The sequence below is a fragment of the Dysidea avara genome, chromosome 8, assembly GCF_963678975.1.
Source record: "Dysidea avara chromosome 8, odDysAvar1.4, whole genome shotgun sequence".
In the NCBI taxonomy this organism is placed as follows: Eukaryota; Metazoa; Porifera; class Demospongiae; order Dictyoceratida; family Dysideidae; genus Dysidea; species Dysidea avara.
Window position 1 is genome coordinate 29,515,602 of NC_089279.1, and position 16,203 is coordinate 29,531,804.

Sequence of the window (16,203 nt, forward strand, 5' to 3'; positions counted from 1 at the left end):
CACTTTATTGGTGTAAAAGCTAACAAAGTGTCACTATAGGCAAAGGAGCATGCATACTAATAATTGTGACGTTCAACACTACTACTACTACTTAGCTATACATGTTTCTTCCACACATTATCCCACAAAGGCTTCCCCTATTGTCTGGCTTTGTTTGATCATGGGAGTATTTAGAAACAGCATCCTTCATGCAGACTGCAAGTCATCACAGTCAAACTTGTGTAATGTTGCCAGATGGTCTCTGAATTGGAAGAATTGTGGAAAATGCTTACCCCAGCCTCAACATCAACAGATTCAAGACAGACTCTCTTTATGGAACACTAGACCATCATCTTCTAAAGATCATGATGTATGAAATAATCTATACCCTATAACCTTCCACTGGGATCCAACAACATTATTTTATCATTAATATAGACAGTTGAGGCTGTTGAAGAGGAGCTAATGCATTATGGTATAATTATAGCTAGCTATATCTAAATGCTTGGTAGCTACAAATGAAAGATTATCATGAATGCATGATAGCTACTCAATTAATGCATATTGCAATCAGTCTTGATTTAATGGAAAAGTAAAAGTGTTTTGATAAACATTATTTTCCACTGAAAAACATTCTCAGATTCACCTTTAGAGGGTCTAATTTTCAAAAATTTCCTAGGAGGGGGGGGGGGGGGGGGGGGGGGCATGCCCCCAGACCCCCCCAGGCTGGCATATTTTACATGCTAGTGTACTTTGAGTCATTATTCCGACCATGGATATAGCTACTACATGCATGAATCTTACCACTATAGGGCCTTGTGAGAAGGCCTAATGTCTGGCTAGTTTCCTATGTCACTAGCCCCCCCTTTCAAAAAATCCTAGATCCACCCCTGGTATGCATGCACGCGTAGTATACCGTATAGCTAGCTGGTAATTTTCGAAAGCTTTTTATTTTCGGATATTTCGAAGAGGCCGTTCTCTTCGAAAATAAATTCCCACGTCCAGTTGTTTTTCGAAAATAAATTCCCACAAGTGAAAGCAACCGTCCAACTTTCGCGATTCGTTGTTATTGTTATTATCTACTTTACCAGTTAGGCACTGGAGGGTGTAGCTACACAGAAGGCAGAGCCTGTTCGTGTATTCCTCGAGTTTTAGCTCAGTATTGCTGATGATAATGGGTAAACTGTATCATTACTGTACCAATAACCGGAAAACAGGTGACCCGGACCAGAATGGGAATTGATGCCGTCTGCTCTAGAATCCATGGTGAACAGGATACTATGAGCTAGCTATGATCGAGCGTGATCGTGCCAGTCAGTTTACTCCACCCAAGACTCACTCAGTCTTCTCTCCAGTGCACAGGAATGGGGATTATTCCACCAGTAAGTCAGTTTTCGGCAAACATTCACGCATCTTCATAATTTGTGACACGAATTTCCGTTTATTTGAAATCCATCCGGACTTCGAAATATGCACTCATCGAAATTAAAATCTTTCGAAATTCAGATTTTGCTTCTTGTACGAAAATTTCTGTTTCGAAAATAACCCGCTATACGGTACATCATGCAGAGAACTAAAGCAGCAGCAGTGCTAATCATCACTGAACAGCCAGCTGTGCCGGCTCAGAGTGGTGCCAAGAGTTCTCTCTTTTTATATTATGAACTCTTGGTGGTACAGACCTATTAATTAAGTAAAATATTCACATATACACACTTCATTAATTAAACCACCTCATTATAGCAACCAAAAAAATTTTTTTGGTGGCCTGCATGAGGTTTTGAAAATTGAAACTAAACCTGCATGTGTCAATGGACCAACCAAAAGTGTCCTGCATGCAGCTGTGTGCCGTTGTCCTGATTTTCCAGGTCATGCTAAGGATAATTTGCAGATTTGGGACCGTCCAGATTATGCATGGCGCGTGCTAGTCAAACACGTTCCGCTTACTATAACCGTTTCGTGAATTCCTCAATAAACGGGCGTAGTCAGGAGTCTCGGGTCTCTGTGACATGAACAGTACTCCTTGCAAACTAGACTACTTACAAGCAATCTACAGGAAGTACGTGTGAGACTACTGGGAGCGCCTAAGGCGGCTACTTGTAACGAAGGTAGCGACCGCACTGTCTTGTACACTGCTCCATTCTTATTAAATTAAAATAGGTGAGCCATCCTATAAGCTTAGTATATGTTACAGTTATTCAGTCGCGCTCATTTTATACTATATTACTAGTTTCTTATCCCAACCCGTTTCTCGTTTCCACCCTGTGTACATAATTATGTGCATTTGGATCACGTGTGTCCAGTGTAACAAGAAACATTTCTCACTCCCAAAAAGAAATCTTAACCTTTTGCTAACAAATGCAGCATGGGAAAAGGCACAATGTGGAAATGGAACACAGCTATGGCAACAAAAATAATGGCTGTTGCAGTGTTCAATTTGGCATTAATTTTACCAAGAGTTCATAATGTATAAAAAAGATTATGAACTCTTGATTTTACAGAGCAAGTAAACCTATTGTAGAATTGTGTGTATTCTACTGTAACTTTTCCTGTGTAGTGATAGGATAGCCTCACGTGAGTCTTTCACTATGATCAGTTTATAACTGGAAATCAACATAATGTTAGATGCAAAAGAAGGTCTGGATCCCTATATACTATTGTGGCTCCTTTTAGTGTATGCCTAGTTACTGGTGGATCAAGTCACTACTGATTTGGTAATTTTTGATTTGAAGATTTTTTAGCTTTCTCATGGATTAATGCACCTATCAATGTAAAGCCCCACTACCACAGGTATGGGCTGAGGTAGGAGAAGGTGGGGATTTGCATCCCTGAAAATTACAATGCCCCACCTACTGGGAAAGTACTGGTGATACATATCCCAGTAACGAAACCCGGAGTTAGTGGGGCTTTGCACAATCGCCCATTGCGTGTACGTGATCTGTCACAGTGTAGCTATTCTGGTTGCAAGTTACTTCGAATGACACAGATAGTAAGTCAGCATCCATGAAATGCTGCATTGGTATGCTTCTTAGACAATGACAAATCCCCACCACCTCGGGGAAAATTAGCGGTCCATTACCCCAACCTTCAGCCCTTACCTGTGGTAGTCGGGCATTACATTGATAGGCGCATAACACTTATATACTTGCTTATGATTAGCAGTGCTGTCCACCCGCTTATCAGAAAAACAGACTTAATGAAAAAAAGTTTATCTAGCCTTATTGCTTGCTAACCGCACACACGTACACACACATACACACACACAATGTTGGGAGATGTACACTGCTAGTACACCTTTTAAAGATTTTTGAAAAAGGCACACACTCCATAGTATAATTTGTATTGTTACATTATTTTACTTTCCATGACACAGGGATGTACCCAGGCTTAGAATAGTAGTGGCTACAAAATAGGGTTGGGTCCAGAAATGTATAGCTTCGTATGTCAGAGGTGAATCTGTAGTGGTTGTTGAGTGGTAGTGGTGGCTATTTTATTTAAGTATTGGTACTAGCTACTTTCTCTTTCAGTACAAGATTTACACACTGTCCAACAACACGATCATGTCATGTGATAAGGTAGTAGTTGCACACGTGATACAGTGTAGCTTAAGGCTATGCACACAATGTAATATTATTATAGTTACTTTATGAGAAATATGCTGAATAGTTTTTGTTGCAAGTACTAGTAATAAGTAAAGAGTTACTTTTAAAAAGTAGCTACCCTAACACTGGGTATCCAGCCTCACATTATTTCCCCAATGCGTAGTTGATAAGTACTCATTAGGTTTAAAAGCGTGGGACCAATTCCATCATGCTGATCAACCACAAGTTGCCATAGAGAACATTAATAAAATGCATATTCTTTATGTTCTTTATGATGTTGGCCTCCTATAAACAGGTATTCATTATATAGGTATTGTAAAGTACAAGTACTATCAATACTCAGGACTGAGTCTTGGCTATTGATACAATGTATTGCTATTCACTTGCTATCATAGTGGACTGATTTATTGTACTGAATGATATGACATCTCTCTGATTTGTTTATTCATACCTATACTGTGTACCAATAAGACCATCACAATAATAACACCACCTTGTTAGTCCAACATAATTTATTATACCCACGTTATAGAATTTTTTGTATGCATTATGGAAGCCATTACAAGTTACATGCTTGTCGTTTTTGCATCATTGCTTGACAGCTAAGAAGACGAAAAAAACCATATAGGCTTAATGGAATTGTAATTTTGATACAGAGAGTTCTAAACTAGCCCTGTGGTCTAGTCAAGTGCTCAGTAAGAAATTTATTCCTCTAAAAGTTGTTTAAATTTTTGACCAAGCTTTTAATGGATTTTTCTGTTGTATGGAAAATATACTGTATATTTTACAGGAACTTTGATTCTCACAAGTGGAAATTCCATATTTGCTCTCTATTACTGTTCTATTTATAGACAGTATAGCAACAATATATTTAACCCTTCGAACCTTGTAAGCCTATATTTAGGCTTTGACGCATGCCTCTATACAAACTAAAAAAACTTTGCAAGTACTATTGATAGAAAGATCCCACAGCCACTACACCATGAACTTCACGATAAAATGGCACCAAGCATCGATCAGTGCAGTTGGGTACAACACCTTTCATCACATCGCTTAGAAAACATCCTTCTTCATCAAATGTCCGCCATGGCTGTACACTGCTTTTAAACAAAGAATATCTTCGCCTTACTTGGTGCTATGGCCTTAAACTAAGCGCCATTAGAATCCTCATGCGCTAAAGAATGTAGTGGTATACAATAGATCACGTGTTCTTATAATGGACACTCATATCATTAAAAGTGCCGTCAAGTTCCAGCAAGGCGACGTCTGCTGTTCATCGCTTTGTTTCAAAAGTACTCTTAGTATTGTATAAAAGTGTTTACATGTAGGAACCTGAAGTTCTGCCTATAGTTCGCACTTCATTGAGTTCGAAGGGTTAATTAATTAATTACTTATAATTTATTTATTTATTTTTAAATATGTATGTATTTCATTTGTTGTATATACAGTGGTGATGTCACACTATCACTCAGTCAACTGTGATGATGATGATGATGGTGATCAAACACCTGTACTACAAGGTTCACCACACCAGTATGGAACTATAGGGTGAGTGTACGTTAGTCTCACAGCTGGACCAGGTATTTGTACTCATGCACATACGCAGATTCCACACACACACAAACGCACGCACGCACGCACTAGTGATGCACTGATTTAGTATCGGTATCGGCTCTATTTTGACAGTATCGGACTGGTATCGGTAAAACTATAAATGCCCATGCTTTGTATGACATCATCTGAATTCTTTCTAGATGGCGACATACACAGCATGTCAAATGGAGTGATATAAGCCATGAATTCTTTGAAAGAAGCCAGCCATTAGCATTATTAGTGGAAACAACAGTAAGCCACGAAATAAGATTCATTGAAACCATAAATAATTGTTAATCCTCATGTTTAGTGGCCACAAAACCAGTTTATGTAAGCTAGTCTATCAATTATCTTTGTGAATAATGCCACAGTGTGACAAAGTATTGGTACTGGATCAGTATCAGCAATTTCCATCTAAAATATACTTGGTATTGGATCGGTAGCGAAAATGTGGTATTGGTGCATCACTAACACCAGGAGATTATTAAGTGCCGAAAGTGGTGCTTTTGAGCTTATGAGCTTGCGACACTTATGAGCTCTTGAGCTGCTGCAAACACACACACACACTACACACACACACACACACACACACACACACACACACACACACACACGGTAACACTCTACATTTGTACATACAGTATGCACAGAGGTGTGCTCTAAGTAGGATGTTTGTCAAAGTAAAGAGGTAGCTTAGACTCATAAAGTGCACAAGCTTGTGCCACCACACTTAAGTTGATCATCAATTTTCTTATTACAGTGATGATCAACTTATCAAGGAGCCACAGGAACATAACTTTAAAAGAAGACGTTTGTATTATAGCATCACAATCATTGCTTTACTATTGATAGTAATTGCTGTCTCCATAAGTGAGTTGTGTTTGTGGTGTGTGTGTACGTACGTGCGTGTGTGTGTGTGTGTGTGTGTGCGTGCGCATGTCCGTGCATGTGTGTGGGTGGCAATCAAAGGTTCCAGGTTCAATGTCCAGTTGCTGATGTTGTTTCCTTGAGCAAGAAACTTTACTCACATTGCTCCAGTCTACCCAGCTGTTTAACATGATTTTATAAACTGAGATTTTATAAACAGAGACTTGAGATTTTTTAAAATACCTTCCCCTGAACCAATTCAACAGGGCTCAGTACAGTTGTTATCCAAGCAATCACATTAGTAGTGTGGCTTAACTGTAATCATTACTGTGGTTGACCTTATTTGCAAATGAAAACACTTATCATCGTAGCATTTAACCAGATCACTGTGCACTCTTATTACAAGCCTGGATACAATATGAACTAGTTGCCGGCTTTCAAGATACGGCTGTTGAATTTTGGATGGGCAAGCAGTAGTAAAATTAGCAGCAATTGTGCGGAAGTCAATTTTTAATACTCGCTTCCGCCTGGAAGTGGTGAATTTAAAAAAAAAGTAGTTTCAAATTTTTGTTTGACATGAATAGAATTAATGCTTGAACTAAAGACCTGATAAGAAAAGTAGCTCCGCACAATCATTTTTAAATAGATGAAATTAATAGACAGGCGATTGAGATACTTTAATGGAGTAGTCAGCCTCGCTGCAATTAAATTATTGTACCCCTATAGGTTAAAAAGTATGCGCATGCTTTTAACACACAACACGTTACAGTTGAAGCACTGCCGCACATGTGTACAGAAAATACGGCATGAAGGGGTGTATCAAGAGGATATCACAAAGCCAAGTGGTGTATTAACCCCTGAGTGCTGTATAGTTAATGTTGTACTGATATTTGGATCAGTTTTCAGAAAAACCATGTATCGGCTGTATATTTTGTACATTGGTATCAGGTCGGCACCATGACAGAAAATGCAGCAGATATAATAGATATATGTATTCATTTAGAAATGCATGCTCACGTGCACCACACAATGTTTATAAATACATTTATTGTATTCTCCTGTATAGCAGTGTTGTTATTACTGCTTAAATGTTATTGTTTTAGTACTACAGTGACAATATGCAAGTTAAATTGATCATATATAATCATGTTTAGGCCTTCATCGAAAGGGGGGCAAGATACAGTTTTATCAGAGTAAGGAGGGTTGATAGTGAAGCATCTCTGTGCTTACTTTTAAGTGCACAGCATCTAGGGGCCATTCCCAATAGACTATCAAGTTGCTTCTGGCACATTCTCAGGTACAAATAACATGCCACTCCAGAAATTTTATTTTATTTTAAACTCCATAAATCTCTTCTGGTGCCTTCTCGTGTCCCTGAGAATGACATGCCACTCCAGGATTTAGATTCTCTTAGGTTGCTTATGATGCATCCTGAGCCACTTTAATTTATACTATTGCTTAAAATTTAAGGAGGCAAAAATTTGTCAAGAGGGGCAAGCCCCCCCTCCCTGCCCTTCCCCTAAATGAAACCCTGCATGTTTCTAGTAAAATTTGCAGAAATATAGGCATTTACTACAAAATTACTAGTGTTGCACTGATATGCGATTTTGCCGATATCGGCAAAATCTCATATCGGTGCAACACTAGTAATTTTATATACACAAGCATAGGCAGTGTTTATGTTGTCATCTTGCTCGGAGCATTTTATCTTGAGTCCTAATTTTCGGTGATCAGACTATCAAGTTGTAGCACAAACTGGTCAATGTCACACACGTGCTGGCTGAGTGGGATTGTTTTCGTAACATTCCTTTGTACTGCATAACTGTATCAATTATCAGGTACTGTATAGCTCATACAGTTGTATAGCTAATTTCTACTGTATGGAAAGTACAGTACAGTTCAGCACTTTTGATCCTCCCACACAAAGTACAATTTCTTCATCACTACTGTACCCATTTGAGCTGGCAAGTCATTCAAGCGGGGCAAACATGACTGCTCTATTATTGGTCTTTTACAGTACTAAATTCCCTTCATTTGAATATTGTTTCCAAACTTTTACCAAGGCAACTGCCTCGTTTACCTTGATTGTAGCTATGCCCCCCTGACAACCAATCCTTTTGATAGTTTCAGAATAGTAAAACATAAAGAAGCCTTTGAGCAGTGCAGATACCTATACACAGTTCTATCGCTATCACTCACCGTACTGCTATAAAGGAACACACAATTGAAAAAAAACAACTGTGTTGTGTTGCCCCATCATAGTGCTATATAGATTACTATTTTAAGAACTGTGTTGTGTTGCCCCATCCTAGTGCTATATATATAGATTACTATTTTAAGGTGTTACTATAATTACTGTACATGAACCTTCAATAGTAGCCATACTTAAGTGGTACAACGATTGATTTTGAAAATTAAAGCTTCAAGATTGTTTCCAAGCATTGAGTGGTAGTCAAATTCGAATAGTCACCTCATTGATTTTATGAAGTAATGTAATAAACATGCGGCATTTAATCAAGTACAGTAGCTACTATAATGTATCATACAGTTTTGTTGAACAGCATACTTAAAAGTATCTGTTAATACACTCGCACTTTTATGGCACTGGGTATTGAGGGTCAAATAGGGACCTGGTGGCCTGGGGAAGCAGCTCACTTAACTGTAACATCAATGGGCACCCATTGAGGCAAATGCCAACTGTCCATGTCTCACACAGCGGGTGAAGGTACAAGTAGGCCACACCTTCATCTGTGAGACCACACAGCCTCCTGCAGGTTAATAGTCAAGGATTTGCCTGCACTGACTCAAAGTACCTGAATTGTGTGCAGATGTCCCAGTACTAGTTTGCTGGGTAGGCATGACTGACTATCATGGTAGCCAAAGGCTTTGCTTTGTGTGCATGTAGTGGGTGGGTGGGTGTGTGCTTGTGTGTAGTATGTGTTGTGTGTATGTGTTGTGTGTAGTATGTGTTGTGTGTAGTATGTGTTGTGTGTAGTATGTGTTGTGTGTATGTGTGCGTGTTTTTGTGTCTGACTAAAGCAATAGCAGATTTTAAATTGTAAGAAATTTTGTTACAAAGGCGAAGATATTGAATAATCGAACAATTAGGAGATGAAGGTATAGCATTAAAGGTGACACAGTTTTTAAAAAATATAACTTTTAATGGCTATTGCTTATTGCATACTACTTCTTAAGAGCATGGATGTAGAATAAACCTCAGTAGAACGGTTTTTGCTTGAATATAAGCATGGGCACTCTACATGCCATTTAATTCTCCCTGTATAACACTACACTTACGAGTACCTTAGTTAGTTTATATGATAAATATTCAGTTATCCAAACCGATGGCAAAATATTTAGTTGGATAAATGAAGCCCATTATTTATTATGCAGAACTTTGTTCAAATACTCTAATAGAACATACACTTACATGTGAAACACTCTAGTTGAACAGCCACTTTGTAAACAAGAGTCAAATTAACTGTATCAATGTGTAATTAATTATTACTTTACCCACAAGCAGAATTAGCTTATTTTAATAGAATCTGTACTGTGTAACAGCAGTAAACACAAACTATTTCATAAAGTTTTAGTTACTAAGTTTCAAAGCCAATTATAATCTGACCTTCCCAGACCACAGACTCCAGTGTACTGATGTAGTGTAAAAGAACAAATTAAAGCATACCTCTTAGAGGAAGACTATAATGTTGATACATAATTTGTATTGTTCTAGTACTGGTTGTTACTCTTGAAGAAGAAGAAGATGATGAAAAACATTATCATACAATTCGAAGGAATAACTTGAGTTTTCTTGTAGTGGGAGACTGGGGAGGACAGCCCACCTCACCATACTACACGTCAGCACAGAAAGATGTTGCCCATCAAATGGGTAGAAAGGCAGAGGAAATTAGCTCACAATTCACTGTAGGACTTGGTGATAACTTTTATGACCATGGTGTGACAGATGTAGATGACTCAAGGTTTAATACTACATTTGAAGTAAGCATAACATACATGTGTTGCACCGATATGAGATTTTGCCGATATTCCGATAACCGATATTGAATAGTGTTTTCAAGTCGATGAATGTAGCCGATCCGATATAGCAGATCATATCTATTTTGTAGCAATTTTTACTAGAAATTCGATTGTGAAGTATATATATACCAATTTAGCTTGTTTATAGCAGCAGTGTTGCTACAACAACAGCTGACAGTACACTGAAGCAGTAATAACACATCATTTGGTGTACATGAGCATGTATTTCTAAACACATACACATATCTGTATCTGCTGCTTTTTTCAGTGTGGTGCCGATCCGATACCGATATACAAAAAAACAAGCCGATATATGGTTTTTCCGATAACCGATCCGATTATCGGTGCAACACTATAACATACATGTGTTTGCTTGTGTATAGAGAAAGGTACCTGTGAATGCTTAAACATAGCATGTTTGTTGAATTTGGGAAGTTTGTAATTGTCAAATTAAAACTTTGTATTCTTGTTTTATTGATAATTCAGTGACATTCTCTGCTGTATTGTTTTATTTTGAACTAGTACTGGTACCTGTCCTATGTGCAGGGACCACGTTATAATGACAATCAAGTGTTTGCACACATACTGTACAGTAGGACCTCCATTATCTGAACACCTGTGTGCCAGCTGAATCACAAAAGTGTTCAGATAAGTGAATTTGTTCGGATAAATGAAGCCCATTGATTATATACAGAGCTCTGCTGAACTACTCTAATAAAACATACACCTGTTGACAAAATACCCTAATAGAACAGTCACTGCTACTGTTCAAATAATCAAGGGTTCAGATAATCGAAGTTCAGATAATCGAGGTCCTACTGTATATGTTTACTACACATGTGCAAACTATATTAATGTATGTGGTGTACCATCTTACACACCTTCTCATCAACTCCACCCATGAAATAATAAAATATAGATATATGGTGCTCTCAAGGGGGTGCTTATAATCTCCAATTGATAAGCGCTGCCCCCAAGGAACAGGATCTGGTTCATGAGACTAGTGTTGTGAGAGACTGTTGGTTTAAATCATGTGAAATGCAAGATTTACTGACAATGGGGTCACAGCAGGAGCTGAGGGACACAGGCCCCAGTGTAGCCTATGTGATTAGTGGCGCAGTTTGTAAGGCTTCGTAAAACTGCAAAATTGCTTTGTCTCAATTTTAAATTATTTACAAAAACATGTGAACATCCATTTTATCATACAGTGTGGTAGTACTGCATATTAGGGATCTGGACCTGATAACCAGCCTCAATTTTCCATCATGACACAGCTAAGCCCAAAACTGTCTTCAGACTGACCTCAAACCCTTCCTGAATGTCGTTTGTATTAAATTTTTCAAATTTTATATTTAACAGAATTTTATGTTGCCCTGACTAACTGACTAACTGATGCCTCAGGCAAAGCATAACTCAACAATGGGTAAGGTTATGGGCTTGATTTCTGCATTGTTCGACGTCACTTCATCCCGAGGTGTGCCTTTTCACCAACTGCAGTACATAAAATGCACGCTCTAGGACTTGCCTTTGTTCTCCTTTGTTTTCCAGTTCTTTTTGTTGACAATGCAAAGTGTTGATTCACAAAGATAGCAGTATGTGGCTTTTGTGTTAATTATTATACTTGAGATTATCCTTGTTGCCCGTATTTTCCGTGGTGACTGGATTGATTGCAGAGGCGCTTCTGGTACTGTTCTTCATTTGTAGCAGCACTCTGTAGCGACTGAAGTAGGTGAAAGTGGAGCGTAATAGCCACTTTTATTTTGAGTAGTTTGGGCTCGCAAATTGTCCATATTCTTTGTGGTGTCTGGATCGGTTGCAGAGGTGCTTTTCCCCTCATTTGTGGCACTGTTTTATGGATGGGCTGAACGTATTTGAAAGCAAAGCATAATGGCCACTTCACTTTCAAGTCAGTAATTGATAGCTGGGATGCGTTCAGACGAAAACATTAACTTTGGCTGGTACCATCCTTCTTTTGATGTGGTAAACGTGTGTTCACCAGTCATAATAATTTTACAAAAAATATAAACAAATAAGTATAAGGAAAAATTAGGATTTTTGGTTTGATTAGGGATCATAGAAACAAAAAGTACAGAAACAAGGGAGGTCTGGAGATATACTAGTGGACTGAATTAGGGATTAAAAATGTGGACTAGTATATCTGCAGGTATAGGTGACCTCCCTTGTCTCCCTAGTTTTTATTTCTGTGATCCCTAATCAAACTTAAAATTCCTTTTACTTATAAGTATACACTACTAAATAGATTGTTTCTAAAATAATTTCTGTATTTGTCATTCATAGAGTGTGTTCACAGCTGAGTCACTCCAGTCAAGATGGTACATGGTAGCTGGTAATCATGATCACTATGGAAGTACTGAAGCACAAATTGCATATACCAAAAAATCACATCGATGGTACATGCCAAACTATTACTACACTGAGGTAACGTCATTGTTTACTATAATGGGGATCCTTGTATTATGTATGCTTTTCAGGAATTTAAAATTAGTCCAAATTTTATAATTCAGTTTGTGTTCATTGACACGGAACTACTCTCAACTAGTGATCAGGGATGCTCACCAGCAAATGAGTCAGATCCTCAGTGGTTATGGATTGAAAACACACTAGCTGCTTCAACTTCTCAATGGCTATTTGTACTAGGACACCACCCGGGTAAGAAAAGGGTTGAACATTTATGTTATAGCATTGTTGTGAGTGCTGTAGGAAAGCACAATTCATGGATTAAATAAAGTACCAGATGATTTTTTTTGTATAGCAAAAGCAAGGCAGTGCTATAAATTGTTTATGGAACTTTCCCTGTAGTGGATTGAAACCCAGTACATATAAACACACTAACATGCTAACATGGCACTTAATAATGGATCACACTAGTTTTCTCTTGCAGGTTTTAACAGTACTATAGTATGTACAAGCCGAGCTGGATCCTGAAAAACAGCTAAAAATTAAAAGTGAATTTTTCTCAAGAGAGTTAACATTTCAGTAAACCAGATGATTAGTGGTGACAGCAAAGTGTCAACAACAGACACCTCCATTGCAAGTTCTGGAAAGGGCTGTAATAGACACTATCAAATGTATGGTGAAATTTTGAATGGCTGTAGACATTATGTCTGATATTTGAACAAAAAGATTTTGAAATAATTTTAGCGGGTCAAGCAGTGCTACAAATGAGCCAAATTTCAAGATAATGTTAATTGCGTCCGTGAGTTATTAAATGTTTTTGAGGATCCAGCTCAACCGTAATGTAGTCCCAAAGAGGGTGGAACACTAGGGATAACTTGTACCTCAGTGTACAATAGGCCTTTTGATCAGTATAATGTTTGAGTGAAAAGAAATAGAACGAAGGTGTATTTACGTCCGTGATGCATGTATTGTGATGTGTTATGTCAAAGACCAAAGCAATGTCTAATTGTGAAAGTCAAACCTGTAGTGTTAAAAATTAATGAGTTACATTTGTCTGATGGTATTGGTTAGTTCGTTAACCCACCAGTCAATCAGTCGGTCAGTATAGACACTTACAAAAGTATTAAATTTTGTAGAAAGTTATATGAAGTGTTTTGGGCCATGAAGGTGCTGGCTTACCGCCAATAATGACAGGGTAATTATGAGAGGCTATGAACCTGTTATTCTTTAGCCACTAAGCTAGAAAGTGTGTATCAATATGTTGTATGTACACTAGGACCCCATTATCCGAACACCTATGTACCAGTTAAATCACAAAAGTGTTTAGATAAGTAAATTTGTTTGCCCATTCATTTATATACAGAGTTCTGTTGAACTACTCTAATAGAACATACGCCTACTCTATTATAACATTCACCTAACGACGTAATACTCTAATAGAACAGTCACTTATACTGTGATAATCAAGGGTTCGGGTAATCGAGATTCGGATAATCAAGGTCCTACTGTAGTACAGTCTAGATGTTCAGCTTTCACATATCTCTTTTCAACTTCTGTAGCAACATCAAAGCAGTGAACATGCATATTTTCTCTTTCATGTTTTATGCCAAAAACAGCCCAATACTGAATATATATGTAATGTATCTTACAGTAATTTGATATATGAATAGCTTTAGTATTTGAAGAGCTTTAAAGCAATGTTGTCTTTTGTTATGGAAGACATTTAGGAACAACATGGACTCAGTTAAATGTGAATAGACTATAGCAAAATGTGTGTTTGTATTTTCCTCTCATAAATGTAGCTTTATGCCTTCATTTGTTAATGTGTTCAATAGTCTGGTCAGTAGCTGAGCATGGACCTACTGAAATACTAGTGGAGTGCCTCAGACCACTACTGATAGAATACAACGTCACTGCTTATTTTTGTGGACATGATCATACCATGCAACATCTCCATGAAGAGGATAGCTCTGTAGAGTATTTTGTAAGTGGAGCTGGTCATAACACCAACTTTTTACGAAGTCATAATGTAAGTGTATATATCTCCAGTTAGTGTATTTTAATGTCATTGCATGTGTCCTTATAGGATGATGTGCCTGAAAACTCCCTAAAGTTTCATTATGGCCCTTTGGATTTTTTTAGTGCCATCGGTGCATTTGCTCATGTCACCATTAACTCTACAATTATGAGTGTTACATATGTGGATTATGAAGGTTAGTATGGTTGTGACTGGTTCATATATTATCACATATTTCATTTATTTAGGGAACAACTTGTATTTTTATACCACAGAAACAACCAGGGACAAAGAAGGATAAAACAATTTCAACCATTTTATACATTATATGTAGATACATCTTCACTGTTACATCCATCCAATATTTATATATTAAAACACAGTATCAAGGGGACATGCAACTAGCTTTGCTTACCGATAAAAGCTAGCACATTTGCTGTGCTATAAAGCAGCTATATAGCTTTCTGCCATGTTTTGAATACTATAGTAGTACTTCAACTATTGTAAATAATGGGGTGTGTATAGGGTATTTGCCTAACACTTTGATACTCATTACCATATGGTTAGCTATTACTATACATTTTATAATTATTGAAGATAAGTGAGTTATGACATTGATATTGATACCAACAGGTTTTGTTGCAATTCTTCCACTAAGTGCTTTATTTCTTTGCATCACTCATAATCCAAAAAGGGCCTGTAATCTGGCACCATTTACTGTTAACACTGCACATGTTATCTTTATAAAAAACCAAAAAACTAGTGGAGAAAAGGTGCCTCTTTCAACCTCTCTAACCCTCTCATGTTTTCCCTTTCTCTTAAGTTCCGCACGGCGAAAGCACTGAATGTCTGAAGAGGAGAGATAGGAGGGAGCAAACAGGTTAAATACTTTAATGCCTGTCAAAGAAAGCCAACCTCCTGTCACGACCCCAAAAACTCTCAGCCTTAATGTCAAGCCGAGTGACATCCTCAACATTAGCTGAGCGATAAGAGAAAAGCTCACCAGTAAGTGGTTGCAAAGATGGTTCAATACTAACATTGTGACAAATTTTAGATAAAAAGCTGCTGTAATATCGCGCAGTTTGTTATGTCTGATAGAAGGAAATCCTCCACAAGGACAGCTCAAACAATGATCAATGGTAAAAGATTTGCCACAAACACAACTAGATGGTAACAATGATGGTTGCCACCCATAGCGAATACACAAGGTATCACGAAAAGCTCCCTTGTGTAATACGAAGCCATGATCAGACAAAGGAAGTGTCACAAGCCAACTGAAGGAGCCCTTCTCCCTAGATAGTGTAACAGCTCTTTGTAACCTCGGACACAATTGGGGCATCAAAGCATTAAAAGTGGTAAGCAATTCATGGTTATGAGCATCAACAGCAAGCTTTTTAGTGGCAAACTGAGAAGCAGAGGCATTAACAGTATAGTTAGTAGACTGAACTTGACCATTGGTGCAGCTATATGGACAGATGAAGAGAACTGATAAGCTGAGTACTTTGAGGGATCAATTATGTCCAAACCACCCAACCTAGTAGGTAGGGAGAGTAAACATCTGTCATTCACATTGAAAGAACATTGACCAGTAAGAGTAGGTAAGAATCTGGTTTGAATAACTTCCTCCAATGGGCCGGAGAAAAAGGTCTTGTATATCAGGAACACATCTAGCCAAAAGAATTCCACTTACCA

At 37.9% G+C, this 16,203-nt stretch overlaps 1 protein-coding gene across 1 annotated transcript; it reads left to right on the top strand.

Annotated features, from left to right (window-relative positions):
• Positions 1 to 1,929: 1,929 nt before the first annotated feature.
• On the top strand, positions 1,930 to 14,891 carry LOC136264235 (tartrate-resistant acid phosphatase type 5-like). Its single transcript, XM_066058948.1, has 9 exons — positions 1,930 to 2,136; positions 5,027 to 5,126; positions 5,932 to 6,041; positions 9,772 to 10,037; positions 12,375 to 12,515; positions 12,569 to 12,746; positions 14,330 to 14,523; positions 14,581 to 14,707; positions 14,760 to 14,891. The coding sequence occupies exons 2-9, from the start codon at positions 5,032 to 5,034 to the stop codon at positions 14,810 to 14,812; spliced, it is 1,164 nt and encodes a 387-aa protein (XP_065915020.1). The 5' UTR covers positions 1,930 to 2,136; positions 5,027 to 5,031; the 3' UTR covers positions 14,813 to 14,891.
• Positions 14,892 to 16,203: the final 1,312 nt, after the last annotated feature.

What these genes read in the sequence shown, in the direction of transcription:
- LOC136264235 (XM_066058948.1), top strand. Translation starts at nt 5,032, where the DNA reads ATGTCACACTATCACTCAGTCAACTGTGATGATGATGATGATGGTGAT. An exon ending in CACCAGTATGGAACTATAGG is followed by an intron (nt 5,127 to 5,931) that starts GTGAGTGTACGT and finishes TTCTTATTACAG; the next exon opens with TGATGATCAACTTATCAAGG. An exon ending in GGTTTAATACTACATTTGAA is followed by an intron (nt 10,038 to 12,374) that starts GTAAGCATAACA and finishes TGTCATTCATAG; the next exon opens with AGTGTGTTCACAGCTGAGTC.